This window comes from Heteronotia binoei, chromosome 1 (assembly GCF_032191835.1).
Source record: "Heteronotia binoei isolate CCM8104 ecotype False Entrance Well chromosome 1, APGP_CSIRO_Hbin_v1, whole genome shotgun sequence".
Classification (NCBI taxonomy): Eukaryota; Metazoa; Chordata; class Lepidosauria; order Squamata; family Gekkonidae; genus Heteronotia; species Heteronotia binoei.
Genome location: NC_083223.1, coordinates 96,480,487 through 96,499,475, shown reverse-complemented (window position 1 = coordinate 96,499,475; position 18,989 = coordinate 96,480,487). Strand labels below are relative to the sequence as shown.

At 42.7% G+C, this 18,989-nt stretch overlaps 1 protein-coding gene across 2 annotated transcripts in view; it reads left to right on the top strand.

Annotated features, from left to right (window-relative positions):
• Positions 1-356: 356 nt before the first annotated feature.
• LOC132570923 (popeye domain-containing protein 3-like) overlaps positions 357-18,989 on the top strand; it is a 70,139-nt gene continuing 51,506 nt past the window's right edge. Inside the window, exons 1-2 of one of the 2 annotated variants that reach the window (XM_060237568.1) lie at positions 357-527; positions 16,427-17,176. In XM_060237568.1, the coding sequence (XP_060093551.1) occupies positions 16,686-17,176 (491 nt within the window). In that variant the 5' untranslated portion in view covers positions 357-527; positions 16,427-16,685. Of the gene's footprint in view, positions 528-16,426; positions 17,177-18,989 lie in introns of those variants that run through there. The other variant, XM_060237575.1, reaches the window with a different exon arrangement.

The window sequence follows — 18,989 nt, the reverse complement described above, 5'->3', positions numbered from 1 at the left end:
TAGCTCCACTTCCCAGCCTGTTCTGTCTCTCAAGTTAACCTACCTCACAAGGTTGCTGGGGAGCGGGAAGTAACGCTGTTCTAAAATTCTTGTAGGGAGGTCTGGATTTTTAAAATTTTGTTTAAAATCGCTCTATAAGTAACGAAGAAAAGCACGCGGCTGTTAAGCAACTTGTACGTCGCCAGAAGAGTGGACTTTCGGACGGAGTTTCTCTGGCCCTGGAAGCCAAGGGAGAGTCCCATCCCCCCAACAGGATACCCGCCGTCTGGCGGGCGGCGGTCGAAATTGCCTGCAAGCGCCTGCGCGCTCTTTTGACCGGCCGCTGCTGTTCTGCCGCTGACCCCCCCCCCCCCCCCCAGCTAGCGCCGCCCGCAGCCTGCCTCGTGGCGGCTCCGTCGCTGCCTATTTTAGTCAAAGCCCCACCGGCTCGTCTTGCCAGCGGTAGCCGGGGCTGTTCGGCGGGACGCTTCTTGCAAAAAAGGGGACCGCGAGCGAGTCTCAAGTTGGAGCCAGGAAGGGGGGCAAAGGTAAGGGAAAGAGCGGAGGACAGACGGGCAGGAACTGGCAACAGGATCCCCTGGGCGGGAGGACCGGGCAAGAGGGTTCTCTCTCTCCCCCTCTCTGGCGCGGTTACTGCTGGATCCAGTTCCCGGGGAGGCGAGAGGGCGTCTGTCGTACACTGCTCTCCTGGGCCGTCCACTCCCTTCGGAGACTCCCTTTCAAGTGTCTCTGGAAGACCCGTCCTCAGAACTGGAGCATCTTGGTCCTTCATTCCCGACAGGGGATGAGGCAGTGGTCAGAACCAGGCACTCTTAGCCTCTCGCCCTGAAGCACTTTTAATCGCTCTCCTTCCCGGTGCGAACCTGGGTCCGCTGGGGATCTCTGGGTACAACATAGTCCCTTCATTGCGCAAGAGGTGACTTCCCTACACCAACGCTCTGTATGTGACCGGCGCTCCTCGGCCTCTCGCTTCGCCAAATCCCCTCCGCCGAATTAGGCGCAGCTTCCCTTTAGCCTCCCGCAACCACACTGGTGAGACATCCTGGCATGGGCGAGAAGGGAAGGTGGCTGTCGGCGGGAAACCGCTCTGACCGGCCCCTTTCCTTCTGCTGCTGGGAGATAAAACTGGCTGGGGGAACAGAGCAGCGCAGGTTGAGTTTGTTCGAACTCCTGCCAGCGCGTTTACAAGGAAGGCGGGAGAAGTGAAATGTGGAGAAGGAATTAGGTTTTTGCCTAAATCTACTTCGATCTCTCCCTGCCTGACGGGCAGGGTGATAATACAATAAACACGATATTGAAATATCCATTTCATTGTAGATTTCAAATATAAGGAAAAAATAACTCAAAATTTATTAAATGCTTAGTTGATCAGTTGCCCTCACTTTCCTCAACCCATTGCATTGTTTAATCTTTTAAAAAATAAACCCTGGAGAGCTTGTCTTCTTTAAAAAAAACAAACCCTGTATTTTCTGACCTGGATCCTCTTTTCTTTAGAAGGAAAAAGATGGGGAGCAAAGGTAACTTAAGTGTGTGCTGCAGATAACCAAACTGCAATTGATTTCTTAATTCTGCATTTGATGTAAAGGTGAATATTTTTAAATGTTGGAGTCGATATCTTTTTGAGCCTTTGTGTCATCTTAAGTGTGGTTTGGGGTCACCAATCCCAAAGTGGAACCTGGAGGCCTTCTGGAATTACAATGGATCTCCAGACCTGAGAGATAGTTCCTTTGGATGAAATAGCAGCTTTACATGACATTGAATTCTCACTAAGCTCTATTTCCTTCTCAAACTCTGCCTTTCCAGGGCCACCTCCAAGTCTCTAGGAATTCTCCAAGCCAGAGTTTGTGAACTGAATGTGATGGAATCTGCATGCAGAGATTGGACTAAAAATAGAGTTAATGTATGGAGGTTTTTTAAAAGTTGCTTGATTTTCTGGAGGGGAGTTCATCACTACTTGCCAGGCCTGTCTGGTAGCTGCATCATCTGCCCCACTAGTTCGGGTCCCAGTGACCCTGACCTTCACCTTGTGTGAAGTTGGCTTATGATTATTGTCTGCTGAGGGAAATGCTGTCCTCATGATCAAAGCTATCCTTTTCTTCATAGAGTCATGGCTGAGCACTGGCAGTGAGAAGTTTGATGGTTTAACTTTTTATGAACTTGCAAAGTCCTTAAGTAGCATGCTGGGGAGGGAAAGAAAATGAGGAAAAGGAAATAACGTAGTTGTGTTTCAGAAACTTTTAAGGTGCAGCCTAAAAACCAAGAATCCTAGTGTTAATCAAAGTAGGCCTAGTGTTAATCGAAGTGCTGTGTATTGTGTGTACATTTAGTATTAAAAATGAATTTCTATTTAACCATTAGGCACTTTTTAAGATTTGTAGAATATAAAATAAGAAAAATTCCTGCCACACACAAGGGACTTAGAATTACTGAGTTGGAAGGGGACATACAGGTGATCTAGTCCAACCCCCTGCTCAAAAACAGGATCAGCCTAGACTTCTGTGAATGAAAAAAAAATCCACCCTCCATCAAGCATTTGTAACCACAGTACAGAACAGGCAAATGGATGTTGTTGTCCCCAGCCCCACTTTGGCACTCACCTCTTCTTTCTCTGCTCTATCATCTGTTGGATCTGGCAAAGAGTGGAAGATGAATCCCTCTTTCTAGATGCTCTCTACTGCTCTTCCATGTTTCTGGATTGTGCCTTTGTGTTTCAACAGAAAGGAGCAATAAAATTATAACTGATCATTGTTAGCTATTGCTTTACATTGTGAATTTTTTTGTTCCAGTCACACTTGGAATTTGCCATGGTAGTCTCTCAGCTTTGAAAAAGCTGATCCAGAAAGATACACATCATGACAATCACACTGTGCCTGTGACAGGTCATGAACGCATCTAGAGGAGCATTCATACTGCTTCTACATGTTCAGGATGTGTGCATGGCATGCCCCAGCCATTCAGATGACTGGAAAATGCATCATACATGCACTTCAGTGATTTGCTACTAGGAAGTTCCTTGTGGCTATTTACTCCAGTCCCAGCTCATCCTATGATGAGGTAAAGATGAACAGAATGTGCATGTGTGTGGGGGTGGCAGATGTGAATGCACACATTAAATCCAGGGGTGGGGGTGGCTATGGTGGATGAAATCTGCCATGTGATCACACCCTTTGTTTGATCAAAAGATGTAGTTACAACATTGACTCACATAAATTCCTCCTATGATGGATTATTTTTTACTTTTTCACATGTAGAAGGTATGGATTCTTGCAGGTATAAACGTAAAACATATTTCCCATTTCTCATTCTAAAAAAGAAGTGCCTCTTTGGGAAGCCATGACTGAATATTTATATAGTTGTCTTAATGCTAAATTGACTTACTACGGATCAGGGGTGGCCAGACTGTAGCTTGGGGGCCACACGTGGCTCTTTCACACATATTGTGTGGCTCCTGGATGTCAAGGAGGAACTTAATGCAGGCTTAGCATCAGGACCTCAGTCAGCCTTTGAGCCAGGGCCAGCGCATGGGAGTAGGCAAGTAGGCAGCAGCCTCGGCTGCCACCTGGCCTAGGGGCACCAAGAGGCGCCCCTTCTCCTCAAGTGCCGCCTGTACCTGCTGCATTCCAGACCTCCCCAAGGCTGCCGGAGCCTTGGCAATGTGGGGGGCATGGCAGTGAGCACTGGATGCAATGCCAGCCACAGCTGCAGGAGAGAACCCTCAGGAATGGGGGGGCGGCTGCCAGCCCCCTCCCTCCAGGGCTGCTGGCAACCAAGCAGGGCTGCAAGTTGTGCCCAGTCTGCCGGAGGAGCCCTGCTCCTCGCCATTGCTCTCTGGCCAACCCCCCATGCTCCCCCGCTCACCCAGCAGTGCTGCCAGTCCCAGCAGTGACAAGGGCAGAGACTTCATCCCACCGATTCCCCATGAAGCGGGGTGGGAGCTGAGCCCCTTGGGGGAGACAGCACAGGCAGGAGAGCCCCCTCCTTCCCTCATTCATACTGCTTCTACGTTGCTCTGTTCTACTTTCCCTCACCTGCCTCCCCGACGGCCAAGCCGCTCACTGGCTCAGGCCCTCCCCCCTCCCTCAGACATGCAGCACCCCCTCTCCATTCACACGTGAGCAGTGAAGGGGGTGATGCATGTCTGCTGCCCCAAAGCCCCCCCCCACTTCCTGCAGTGGGCCCGCGGACTACATTTCCCAGCGGACCACGCAGAGCTGGACCGCATGTAGTGCCAATGCTAGGGAGGCTGAAGGAGTCCTCCTGAGGGGCGGGGGGAGCCCTCCTCTCGGCTGCCCTCTCAACCCCCCCCATCCCCTCCCCAAAGACCTCCAGCTTCCTTTTAGAAGGCTGGGCACAGGCCTTTGCGTGCCGATGATGTCACTTCTGGTGATGTCATCAGGCCGTGTGCGCTTTGCGTGCGCGAATACAAACATTGATGAGGGGTTGGGGGCCTGGGGGCGGCCTGGGGCCCTAGAAAGCATAGCACTGGGCCTGCTCTGAGCACTGACCCATAGGAAGGTAAATATTTCCACCATGTGTGAAGTGGGGGAGGAGGAGGAAATAGGCAGGTTTGCAAGCTCTTCTCCTCCACCACTACAGAGGTCACCCAGAGACCTAGACCAGGGAAAGAGCACAAGAGCCAAGGGAGCCACTGGAAGGAGAGGGTGGTGCAGGGTTCATAGCTCTTATAGGAGCATGGTCATGTTGTAAAGTTCACACATAAGTATCTTTCTGTGCAAATAAAGTATTAAGAGTTTTAATAAAGATGTGTGTGTAATATTTGTTCATGTCTTGTTTCTCCCAAACATTTACCATTTATTCTATGTGGCTCTTACGTTAAGCAAGTTTGTCCACTGCTGCTACAGATACAGACATGGGATTTCTGTTTATTTTATACTATGATGAACATATGGCAGTTGCATAGAAGGGATTCACATAACTTAACTGTCACAAAGCATTATTTTCTGTGTTTTTGATAAACTAGCACAAACTTGCATCTTTTCAAATTTCCGAATATCCATGCTTGATGAAGTGTGTAATACAAATCCTAGGAAATCAGTAGATCTACTGTGGACCAAGTAGCCAGAGAATTGCTGCATCATTCCTTTTGCTGTTTCATGTAACTGAAGGGAAAGTGGTACTAGTATTAAGCATACCCTTATGCCTTTTTAGAAGTTGCTTTACTCAAAAATTATTCTAGGTGGGTAATTAGATCTGGAGAGAGTGAGAGCATCAGAGCCAGGGTATTCCTTTCTCAATACATGGCTGTGTTCCAAATATGAAAACAGTAATTTTCATTGAATGCTGATATGACTTATGGGTTCTGTGAGTTACAGGAGGAGAAAAATGAAGTATATCCCATTTATAATTGTTTACTTGGGAACTTATATTATATTAGGGTGAAAAAATGAAGTAATTGGCTAGAGTTGATGGAGGACAGTAATTAAAGATGTGTTTATACATGCTGTTGCTGGCCAAAATTAGAACTCTCCCTTCTCATTCAGTGTTAGGAGACAGTAATGTACTTGGTGTTTTCCCTACCTGCTAAGCTGAATCCTTTTAACCCTGTGACCTCCTGCCCAATATGAGGTGGGGGGTAGGGGCAGTATGTTTTTTTAAAAACACTGTAAACAACTGAATATAAGAAAAAGAATAAGCTAGTTTATTCTTTTTCTTATATTCAGTTGTTTACAGTGTTTTTAAAAAAACATACTGCCCCTCCCCCCACCTCATATTGGGCAGGAGGTCACAGGAGCGGAGCTCCAAAACTTCTCAATTCTATTGTCTTCTTTCTTTACCCCTCCCCCCCTCAATACTTGCTTCTGGGCTCCATGGTTCAAATCCCTTGTGAGAATTTTGCTGAACTCTAAGATTTGACAGACTTTCTAATATTTCCCCCCAGAAACAGAAGAAATCTTAATTGTGCCACTGTGGCCACATAGGAGAAAGTAATTTAAAAAGTGTGATGGGAGTACGGCTTTATTATGACAATTATAATTCAGGAATTATTTTAAGGTAGATGCTGAGCTGATATAATACAGTACACCTTCTGGTGATGTCAGGGGTGTGAGGCATATGGAAATGAGTTATGCAAATGAGTTGTGGTAATGAGCTCTGGCACCTTTTTTCTACAGTGTTCCCTGCTGGCCTTATTCCTGAGCACTTAAATAATACTTAAGTTAGTAGAACATTCAACCGTGACTTATATTCTGCTGATTCCAGCAAGTTTTAGTCACAGCTACAGATCTCAGAAGTTAAGCTGTCTAGTATTTGGATGGGAGACCTCCAAGGAATTATCAGGGTTATGACATGGAAGCAGACAATGACAGACCACTTCAGTACATCTCTTGCCTTGAAAACCCTACAGGATTGCAATTAGTCAGCTGTGACTTGACAGCAAAAAAAACACCCCTAGAACTTTTTCTGGAATGAGATTACTTAGTATAACAAGAAGCTTTTCAGTTAATAGTATCACATTTTGCACAGTAAAGTCTGTGTTGAAAGCAGTTATGCTTAAATGGTGGTTTTGATTGAAGCAAAACAGGATTCCTGGCTTGCAAATTAATTATAGGAACTGTGTTTTTTCCCCGTTGTGTGCCTTGTTAGTATATGGTTGGCATTAGGCTTCCCAACCCTCCCGCCCTGGCGGGGGACCCCAGGATTTCCACCCTCTTCCCCCACTCCCCCCAAAAATGAAAGCGGGGGAGAGGGGGGGAAACGGCGCCGGGGAGTGGGCGAGGCCGCCGTGCCGCACCGCTGCCGCCCCCTCCCCGCCCACCGCAGTTGCTCCTCCGAGATGGGCCCAGGCTGAGCCCATCTCGGAGGAGCAGCCAAGAGGCGGCAGCAGCGCAGGGGAGGGCGAGGCAGGCCAGGAGCATGGCAAGCCGTGAATCCGGGCCCTTCTAGGACCCGGACTTGCGGCTCGCCATGCCCCCGGCCCGCCTCCACCCCCCCTGCTTCCACCCCAGAGGCGGAGCGGGCAAGGCCGCCGCGCTGCTGCCGCCTCTTCTCCGCTCGCCGTGGCTGCTCCTCCGAGATGGGCTCAGGCTGAGCCCATCTCAGAGGAGCAGCCACGGCGAGCGGAGAAGAGGCGGCAGCTGTGGGGCGGCTCGTCACGCTTCCCGGCGCCGTTTCCCCCCTCCCTAGCTCTACCCCCAAAGTCCCCAGATATTTCTGGGGTTGGACTTGGCAACCCTAGTTGGCATACATCTGAAAATAATAAATGATTAGAATAAGTGATTTTTTCAACATAGAATAAGACAACTCAGTTTAACACAGACAGTTAAATCAATTGTTGTATCAAGTTTTATGTAACTTGGTGCTCCTCTGCTTTTTATGGGTTTCCTTCAATTAAAGGTAAAGGTAGTCCCCTGTGCAAGCACCAGTCATTTCCAACTCTGGGGTGATGTTGCATCACGACGTTTTCACAGCAGACTTTTTTACGGGGTGGTTTGCCATTGCCTTCCCCAGTCATCTACATTTACCCCCAGCAAGCTGGGTACTCATTTGACCAACCTTGGAAGGATGGAAGGCTGAGTCAACCTTGAGCTGGCTACCTGAACCCAGCATCCACTGGGATTGAATTCAGGTCGTGAGCACAGCTTGGTCTGCAGTACTGCAGCTTACCACTCTACACCGTGGGGCTCTTTTCCGTCAATTACTGCTGACTTTTTAATATTCTGAAAGATTATTTGAATGTTTTCTGATTTATGAACTTCATTAAGCTCTTGGGAATTTCCCCAAAATTGTAATGAACTCTTTAAGGGTTTAATAAATCAGCTGTTTGTTCCTGAGCACACAGCTTGGTTCATACACTTCTTAAGAAAGCATTGCCTGGAAAAAAGCATCTTAGCAAGCATAGAGGTCACCAAGCAGCAAAGCACACAGTCATGGTTGGTGGCCCAAAATGACCAAGTACAAAATACAGTGGCCATTGACTATGAATTGCAGCTTTCTGTATTATTACTACCATTCCTTATAATACCACTTGCTGATTGCTGTGTGTTAATTTTATCATTTTAAATGATGAATAGTAATAGTACATTCAGGCCAGTTTACATTTAAGGCACTGATCAACTGAGATAATATATCAACTACTTTGAGCATTCAAGGTCACACTAACCATTAGTGTGATTTAAGGAGACATTTCCAAAGATTTGCAGCATATAAAGATTTGCCTTAATTCTATAGATTGAATATAATAGCTCTAAGCCACTTGGACTGCACAGTTTTCAACTTTTTAAAAAGATGCAGATTTAATCACAAGATATATCTCCTTTATCTTATCTAACCACTCATTGATTTCAGAAATTTCTTTTTACTTCCAGTGTAGCACAAACAGTAGATGTGCTGCTGTAATCAGATTCAGTGTTTGGAATTGCTCTCTCTCTCGGCTTGGCTTCGCGAACGAAGATTTAAGAAGGGTGCAATAATCCACGTCTGCTGCAGGCTCGCTGGTGGCTGACAAGACCAATGCGGGACAGGCAGGTCCGGCCACAGTGGCTGCAGGGAAAAGTCTGATTTAGGATTGGTGCTGTAGCAGTGCGATTCTTCCTCAATCTCCTTTTGTCCTCAAGACCAGCTATGCGTGAGTTCTCAAAAGAAGAGACAGCCTGGTGGATGGTGTGCCTCCATGCTTTGCGATCTGAGGCTAGGTCAGACCACTGGTGATGGTTGATGCGACAGGTGCCAAGGGATTTCTTCAAGGAGTCCTTGTACCTTTTCTTTGGTGCCCCTCTATTTCGATGGCCGGTGGAGAGTTCGCCATACAAGGCAATCTTGGGAAGGCGGTGGTTTTCCATCCTAGAAATATGCCCTGCCCAGCGCAGCTGCGTCTTCAACAGTAGTGCCTCGATGCTGGTAACCTCCGCCCGCTTGAGAACTTCAGTGTTGGTCACAAAGTCACTCCAGTGGAAGTTGAGGATGGTGCGAAGGCAGCGCTGATGAAAGCGCTCGAGGAGTCGCAGGTGATGACGGTATAAAACCCACGATTCGGAGCCATAGATGAGGGTTGTCATCACAACCGCTTTGTAAACATTGATCTTTGTGCCTTTTTTCAGATGCTTGTTGCTCCACACTCTTTTGTGCAGTCGGCCAAAGGCATGGTTTGCCTTTGCCAGCCTGTTGTCAATCTCCTTGTCGATCTTAGCATCTGAGGAGATGATGCACCCCAGGTAGCTGAACTGCTGGGCTGTCTTCAGAACTGATTCACCCACAGTGATGCAGGGAGGGTGATAATCTTCCTGGGGTGCAGGCTGGTGGAGAACTTCTGTCTTCTTCAGACTAACTTCTAGGCCGAATAGCTTGGCAGCCTCTGCAAAGCAGGACGTCATATGCTGCAGAGCTGATACCGAGTGGGAGACGAGTGCAGCATCATCAGCAAACAGTAGCTCTCGGATGAGTTTTTCCATTGTCTTGGAGTGGGCCTTTAGTCGCCTCAGGTTGAACAGGCTGCCATCGGTGCGATAGCGGATGTAGACACCATCGTCATCATCTAGATCTACTGCGGCTCTTTGAAGCATCATGCTAAAGAAGATCGTAAAGAGAGTTGGCGCGAGAACGCAGCCTTGCTTTACACCTGTGCCTATTGGGAAGGTCTCCGAGAGGTCGTTGCAGTGTCTGACTTGGCCTCGCTGATCTTCGTGTAGCTGGATGATCATGCTGAGCAACCTTGGGGGACATCCTAAACGTTCCAAGATTTGCCACAGGCCTTTCCTGCTAACGGTATCGAAAGCTTTGGTAAGGTCGACAAAAGTCACATACAGAGCCTTGTTCTGTTCCCTGCATTTCTCTTGGAGCTGCCTGAGAACAAATACCATGTCGGTGGTGCTCCTGTTAGCTCTGAAGCCGCACTGGCTCTCTGGGAGGAGTTCTTCTGCAATGGCGGGCACCAGTCTGTTCAGGAGTATTCTGGCAAGGATTTTGCCTGCGATGGAGAGCAGGGTTATCCCCCGGTAGTTGGAGCAGTCTGACTTTTCCCCTTTGTTCTTGTATAGGGTGATGATGATTGCATCGCGAAAGTCCCGTGGTAATTTGCCTTGTTCCCAGCAGGTGACAAGTACTTTGTGAAGTGAGCTATGTAGTACTGTGCCCCCATGCTTCCAGATCTCTGGTGGAATTCCATCAACTCCTGCTGCCTTGCCACTTTTCAGTTGCTTGATGGAATTGCTAGAACATAGTTTAATAACATGATTTCAGGGGCATTTTCAACCTCTCTATCTAAACTAAACTCAGCTGAGTAGCTACTTGCCTTTATTACAAAACCACTCTCAGACATAATGTACTGGATGAAGTGTACTGGGACTGCCTGGCAATACCAGTAGTCTCCAGCACAAACATTATACATTTTAGCAATCAGTTTGGGGGTCAAGTGTAGCTGGGGAATGATTTTATATATGTTCTCTCTAAAATTCAGACAAACTGGGAATACCAATGCAGTCTCCCATATCTTTCTTTCTGCTTCATAACCTAGAGCTTGATTCTGTTTATAAATAAAGTTTGGTGTCCCTGTTGATTCCAAAGTAATAACCAAGCCATAAAGTTTAGAAAACAATTTTTTGGCATGTTGAAATTTTTTTACCTTACGTAAAACCTCATTGAGTTAGATGCATAAGACAAATTCCTCATTTGAAGATATTCAGACCATGAAATCTGACCATTACTTCTCCTATCTACATGTTCATATGAAATTACAGTAATCAAGGTATAGTAACAGCCTAATTTGCATTTTTCCCATTTAGCCAAAGACGTTGGATTTGCTTCATGTTTTCTGATTCTCCTTTGCAAGTGTTTCCGCAAAGCCATTTTCTTTCTCCTGCTAGTCTCACTTCCCCTGGATGTGGAAAAAATTCTTTAAAAATAACATGGGACACATTTGCAGAAGAGAATTTAGAGGATGGAGAAATAGTTCAGCATTCTTCTCCTGCCTCTGGTTCTTTTTGCAGCCCCCTGCCAACATTTGTATTATGAAGGAGAAATGGGTTAGGAACCCTAATAATTTCATAACAGTTAGTTTGTCCCCCAGAAATCCTTATAATAGTACACAAGATCAAGTCCAATGATATAATAGATCTTGTCAGTTTTTCTACAGGTGCAAGAAGAAATGGGGTGATATCTCATAGTGATTCTGTTGGGGAAATGAGTGGTGCAGGAACTTTTTCATGCACTCCCCTTTCCATTGTGTTCATTTGAGAAGGGAGAGAATCTGGTTTCCCAATTGCATCAAGAAAGGGTTACACTTGTTCTAAAAAAAAAACCCCTTATTTATTTAACTTCAATCTCAAATGTAAATTATTTAAAACATACTAATCTGGTATACAGCTTGCAACATTAATCCAAAATTCAATACTTAAACATTATGCACAGTAATTTTATAAAAGATATCCTTGGTGGCTCTGATTCAAGACCCATAATGAGGAACAAGAATAAATTCACCCATTAAATATATTTTCCAGCCATAGGAGCTATTGTAACTGTAATGTAACTAATCAACTCTGTGATTAGTGTGTGACATACATTTCTGATGTACACAACAGAATTTAGCTCTTTATTCCTTTCAGGGTCAAGATAGCTAAGGAAACTCAGGGAGACCTAGTATGACTAAGACAGTCCAAGAAGCTAGGTTCTGACACTCTATCGATTTAAAATTTGATAGTATAAAAACATTCCAAAAGACCAAAAGTCGTGTGAGGCAAAAGACACGTACAACATTATCATTACCAGGAAGGTCACATCACACGAAGCCTCCTAAACTCTCCTGGGAAACAGAACCAAAGTTTCAACTATAGAAGCTACTTTACTATAGAAATTGAAACAGCATAAGTTTAGCAGAGGACTGAGACTCAGTTCAGCCCTAATTCCACAACAGATTCTCACTGCAACTCCATTCTGTGTGGCATGATGTCCCCACAGGACCTCCTAGTCCCCAACACAGGCTAAACAGGGATTTCTACAGGAGCATGAGCATAAACTGATAAGAATTCATCCAATCCATTTAAGTTTTTTCTGAATCAAGATATGAGGCAAGATATTGTTTTTAATGTAGCAAAGGACAATATATCCTGCTAATGGTTTAATTACCAGCTGAAAATTTTCTGGACTAGTGACTTGTAACCATTTTGGAGGCCTCTGAAATGTGTGGACTGAACCAGCAAAGACTGTAAAAGGAAGATTATCAAGTAAAAGGGACAATTAAAACAGAATGTCACAGATATGCAAACCATTTATGTCTTTCTCAGTTTTTCTTAGTCTTACTTGTACAATGTCTTGTGTTAAAGCAAAGTATTTTATGATCCTTCGAAACATAAAAAGTTTATGCCATTGTCAAAGGTACAAAGTGACAAGGAAGACATCAAAGTGACATTCTGCCTTCATAAAAATGAGAAGGAATGATAGAAATATTGAATCAGAGCCTATGCCTGTTGGAAGCAAATTCTACTTGCAGTTTCAATATTGATCATATAAATTGCCTTAAAGATTAACAAACTTTACTCAACCAAGAACTTTTCATGAGTTAGAGCTGACTTCATCAGATGAAGTGAGTTCTGACTTATGAAAAATAGTTATTAATACTAAATAAATGGCAAGGCATTTTGTAAGTTTCCCAGTAAATCACTCTTAGGAATCAATTGGTTTTGTCTCTATTTTGAGTAAAAAATAATATTGTTAATTGGGTTTATCTGTGTCTTTTATAAAGTTTATATCTCTGGTACCTGGCATTGCATTGTATGGTATATAAGGTCCGGCCCAATGAAGTAACATTTATATCAGATCCAACCCTCATAACAAATGGGTTCAACACCCCTGCCTTAGGGTCTTCTTATGCTAGAATGGATCCCATTCCTCCTGTAATTTCTACAGCTAGAAACAATGGTGTATAATGGCACAGCAATATGAATTTGATAAATTTTCACATGCTAAATTAATATTATGGTCAAATCCAGATCTGAAGGTTGAGAAGAACTTTTTTAAATGGAAGGCTTGGATCAATATGGGGATTTTTACTTTGGATCAGTTAGTAGACTATGATGATGAGTTTTTGTCATTATGAGAACATAAGAGCCCTGCTAGATCAGACCAATTGTCTATCTAGTCCAGCATCCTGTCTCACATAGTGACCAACCAGTTCCTTTGGATGGCCAACAACAGGGCATAGAGGCCGAGGCTGAAACCTTCGCCTGATATTGCCTCCTGGCTCTGGGATTCAGAGGCTTGCTGCCTCAGAATGTAGAGGTTCCCCTTAGTCACCATGACTAATAGCCTTTGATAGACTTATCCTCCATGAATCTGTCTAATTCCCTTTTAAAGCTATTTATTCCTGTGGCCATCACTACATTTTCTGGCAGTGAATTCCACATTCAAATCACTCTGTGTCCTAAGAATATTCTTTCAGCTGAGGTCTAATTGACATGACTTGTCAATTTCTCTTGGTGGCAATAGTTACAACTGCAGCATCTGTTGGTATCTAAACATGGTCCTGCACCATTAAGTGTCTCAGAGTTCCCTTTGCTCCTGGAAGCTCTAATTGAATCACTGCAAAAAACAAAACCTACAATATTAGTCTACAAATATTTGATGCTGATAAATAAATATGATATGCAGAGTCACAGGAATGAATGGAATATGAAACTAGATTGCCTTGTTTCCCCAAAGCAATGGGGTATGGCCTTTAAGTTTATACATGTTCCCTGTATGGATCTTAAATTGTGACTTATTCAGCAAAAATTATTAGGATATAGTATACTTACAGGATGCATCCCTTAAACATATCTTTGAGCACGTCCAGCCATTCAGTTTTCCTGTAAAGTTATTATTCATATCAGTCTTGTATTAGAATGTTCATTGATTCTTTTTAGGATGCTTATGTACTTTTGAACTATTTCTCAGAGGCTAACCGATGGTCAATGAAAATGGACCCTCAATGCCCTTACTACCGCTAAAAGTCTCATATTACAACATTGGAAAGAGAAATGCCCACCTCTGATGAATCAGTGGATTGAAGACTTTTGGACTCTTAGTATATTCATGGCATATAGACAACCAACATTTTTAGATATTTGGAAATCTTTTATAGAAACTTATGTGTAAATCTGCCACCTCTCTTGTTACATTTTTGTCTCTACTTTATGGGAGGCGTGATTCTACTTAGAATTGCACTGTAAGACATTTATATTTTTAAGTTTCATAAATATACCAAACAGTAGAATTGTATATGCTAACTACATTATAAACAATGGCTTTTATGTTGCTTAGGCAGGAAAACAAGTTTAGGCTTCATAAGAACATGAATATGGAATACAAATGAACTGAAGGTTTGTGTGTGTGTGGTACATTTTATTTCCACTTTTAAGGAACTCAAGGTGGCATATAAGCTTTTCCTCTCCTCCACTTTATCCTCAGAACAACCATGTAATGTATGTTATGTTATTAGTGATTGGTGCAAGGCAATCACAACTGAAAATCTTGACTGAGTGGGGATTTGATCTTACTTTTTACTGACCCCAAGCTTTAACTGCACCACAGTTCAACAGTGATAAAATGAAAATTTTACTTATTGTGAGAGATGGTACACTTCAGTTATTTTTTTTAATGTAAAAGTAACTCTTAAGCAATTGTTCTCTTTCCCTCCTTAGTCTATTGGTGTTAGGTTGTTTTAATAACATGTCCTTAATATTCTTTCTTAATATTTTCTTCATGTTTGCCACAAGGCTGCCTAGATGCTTAAGTGTCATTCTGTCCATCCCCTTCTGAACTGCAGCATGAACTGAAGCAGAATTAAACTTTTTCATTACAGAGGTCCTATTTGTGTGAACATGTTGCAGACAACAGTGTCTTGAGATCACGCTGTTTGTGGTCACTTTGAGGGAAAAAAATGAGAAAATTAAAATGCATCACCTGAGAAATTCAATACTAATATTTTCCATGCATTTACCTTGAGCTTCTCTAATGATTGCACCTCTTAAACATGTGGAATCTTCTCAGCACAGCAATAGCAAATGCTGGCTTGAGCAGCTTTTGAAAAATATGCTTCATTGATTGTCCATGAGATATAATAGCCAGAAAAGATTCCTTTAAAAAATCATTAAAAATGTTGAAGTAAGCAGCTCTATTTTCTGTCTTGGGCACAGTGCATCAGTGAAATGAGTGCAATGCAATCATAACTAACCAGTATCCTCTACTCTTTCAGTGGAAGAAAGGAAATGGCAAAAAAGAGCCAACTCCAAGGAGCTGACAGGATAGAAATACACTGGAAGCTATAGCAAATTATAAACACTGTCTGTACCCTCCAATCATAGAGTGGTATGCTGGTGATACCCCTGAGGAAGCTATGAATAGAAGCAACCAACCAGAACACAGGGATTGAGGGTTGCCAGCCTCCAGGTGGGCCCTGGAGATCTCCTGGAATTATGAGTGATCTCCAGATTACAGAGATCAATTTCTCTGAAGAAAATGGCTGCTTCACAAGATGAACACTCTGGCATGGTACCCTGCTGAAGTCTCTCCCATCCCCAAAGCTTGTCCTCTCCAGGCTTCTCCCACAAACCTTCATGAATTTCCCAACCCAGAGCTGGCAACCATAAATATCACTGCACATCCATCCGTCCACCAAACACAATTGTTTCAGTTCTTTATTATTACGGTCATTTGTCCATACACAACAAATGCAATACAGCACTTTCTTCTATTTCTCTACCTTAATGCTCTCATATTAATTTCCAGTTGTCTAAATATGGATAGTTGCTGCAATATAAGTAAATCAGACCTGCATACACAACTAGTGCAGCTGTATTGAAGATGAAGAGATGATCTGAAGCAGGTAGAGATGTCCTCTCTTAGGGTCACAAGACACACAAATGCTTTAACTGTACAGAAGGTCTAAAGAAGTACATACTTTAAGTGTACATGTGGACATAGGTTCCAGACTGATTTTTTTTTTACTTTGAACAAGACCTTGTTACCAAGCCTGATACTGTCTTTGAAGGCAGCATTCAGTTTTTACCTATGAAACACCTTTATCCCAGACCACTGAAAGTATGCAAAGCACAACTAAAGCTGAGCTTCAATCCAAAGGACTGTGATGTGATTTTTTAAAAATTCCCATGACACAGCACAAATGGGATGCTGAGAAACATAAGCTGACATCTTCTGAGTCATGCAAGAGGTCATTGAGTCCTAAAATATTTTTTGCATTCAAGAAGATTGAAACCGTATGTACAGTTGTTCTGGAACAGGTTCCATTGAAGTTGGGAAGCCTTTCTGTGGAGCAAACATGCCTCTAATCAGTCTGCAGAAGTACTTTAACAATTAATAATAATAATGGTGTGTGCTGGTCTGCCTGCCTTTTTGGAAATACCTGGTCATGCTGTTTAATATCAAAATTGTTGTGTAAACATGCCTTTTCTAATCATTTTCTCGCTTCTCTTTTGGACAGATCTGATAATGTTATGGAATCAAGCAAAAGATAAAACAGCCACCATGAGACAATATTGACTCGAGAACAGCATCTTCCTAGCTGATGATACATTACAACTTTTGAAACTAAAAGAAGAATGACATTATGGTCACCAGCTGGCTTTGGAAACATGGATGGGAAGATGATGAGCCTTTTAAAAATCTGTATTGTATTTATATAGCACAGGTTTTGGAAGTTGGAGAGGGAAAACAATACCAATCAGTGTGGTGATCCAGCCATGGGAGACAACTCAAGTTTTTGGGACAGTCTGATATTTGCACATCCTGTCTGTCTAAACTGGAAGTCAGAAGCAGAAGGTTCTATCTACCACTTAGCTAGCATTTTGTTTGTTGTTGGATACATGGGCGGAAGTGGATTTTTTGGCCTGCTCTATGTCTTCTGTTTGCTTGGATTAGGTTTCCTGTGCTCTTCTGTCTGGGCATGGCTGGATGTCTGTGCAGCTGATATTTTCTCTTGGAATTTCATACTTTTTGTGATATGCTTCATACAGTTTATTTATGTAACCTACCAAGTTCGGAGTGTTGCCTTTGGCAGAGAATTCCAGGAGCTTTATAATGCTCTGTTCCAGCCTCTGGGGATCTCATTGACTGTCTTTAGAAAAATTGTTCGCTGCTGTGATGAAGAAATTGTTACACTGGAGAAGGAGCACTGTTATGCTATGCAGGGCAAAACACCGATTGATAAACTCTCCTTGCTTGTGTCGGGAAGGTTCGTGATATGCTTATTCTTTACTTATAGGCTCACTTTTGCATACACACACATGACACCTTTCTACAATTAAAATGCAGGAAAAGAATACCCAAGAACATCAAGGGTATTGCCTTTTCAGCGTATTGTTTGCTCCTGTTTAATTTTGTTACAGTAGACCTTACATTTCCACACTTTAAACCTCTGTGTGAAAATGTTTCTAGTACCAAAGATGTTAAAATTTTACAGCAACAAAAAATGAGTTATTTTAATTATCACAAACTCATTAAATGCTCAAAAGCATAAACATTAGGACTTGTGGCAAAATTTGTCTTCCAAAGAAAAACAGGTTTCGTCTTTTAAATTAAACAGGTTTTGTCTTTTAAATTAAATTAAATTAAAACAGAGAGAGACTATAGTACTGTCAGTTGTGGAACAACTTCTGAAAATGTGTAGGCTTACTTCCAGGAAAGTGTTCTTAGGATTGCATTATAAAATCACCAAAAAAAGAGGACTGATTTAAATTTTTAAATTCCAGTATTACTTAGACAATTCCTAATAAACCCATATACTAATTTGTTAATATAATAATAACATTATATGAATTCAAAATAGAAGAATCTTTATACTTACTCATGGGGTACACTGCATTTCTTCAATATTTAACAATATTTTGAGTAAGCTTTTAAAAGACAACTTAATGGTCATTTTCCTAGATATGGTCACATAGACAATCTGTAGTTAAGACAGATTTTGTGGGTAAGTGCTGATTGGAATTTAAGGCTCCCAAGTTCCTGCTGGCAGGGAGGAGGCTGCCAGGGAGGATCCCCATCCCCCAAAGAGCCCATTGCCATGCATTGCAATGACATCACCCAGAAATGACGTATCGCACCAGGCACATCATGTAGGACGATCTAGGAATTTGGTTTCGCTATGGTTTCACGTAGGGACGCTTTAGCAATTTAGGAGGAAAGAATTCTGATGAAGTGACAATGACGTCACTTCTGGGTGATGTCATTGCGCCCTGTGTGCTGCACTTTCATGAGAAAAAGTCCCCTGCCAGCAGCCACGGGGGACTTGGCAACCCAATTAAAATTCCAGTTCTTACTGAACCTTTCTTATTTTACCTGCTACTCCCCCTTTTCTTTTGCCCTACCTAACTAGAAGCAGCTAATCTTAATCAGAGGAAATTGCTGCTGGTACTAGACGACTAAGGAATAAAAGAATATCTGTCTGTGGATAACCATGGTAGAGCTTGTCTCCGGCCCCCACTGTGAAGCATTATATATAAGTACATAAACTGTTGCGATGTATAACCAATTAAAAACTTCCACACAATTCCTTCTTTACCAATAAAAACAGTTACTTACTAATTAATAATACAGTCACATGTTCTGTTTTAAGTTATTATAAATTTCCATTATGTTCAGATGGCATATGAAACCAGGTTGTTAAAAATTATTATATCTGAAACTTTGTAAAAGTTATGGATTTTACCTACCATTTCCTGAAGCGTATATTCCTATTTCCATATTCCTTCCTGCTTCTATTTAGCTGTGCCTTCTGCAGTCATTAAAGGTTATATAAATATTCGTAAATCTGTACCAATTTACATAATTCTGGATATACAGTGTGGGTTTCCTGAATGTTAAATTGGCCTCTTTAAAACTGTACTTTATTTATTTTAGAAAATTTATGTCATGCTTCTCTGTTATGACATAAAATGCAAGCAACATAAAGAATAACATCCAAACAGAAAAAGAGAAAAAAACCAAAATTACGGTAATTAAAATAGTGAGCAAGAGATGGTAACAAAAACAGCAGTTTAAAAATA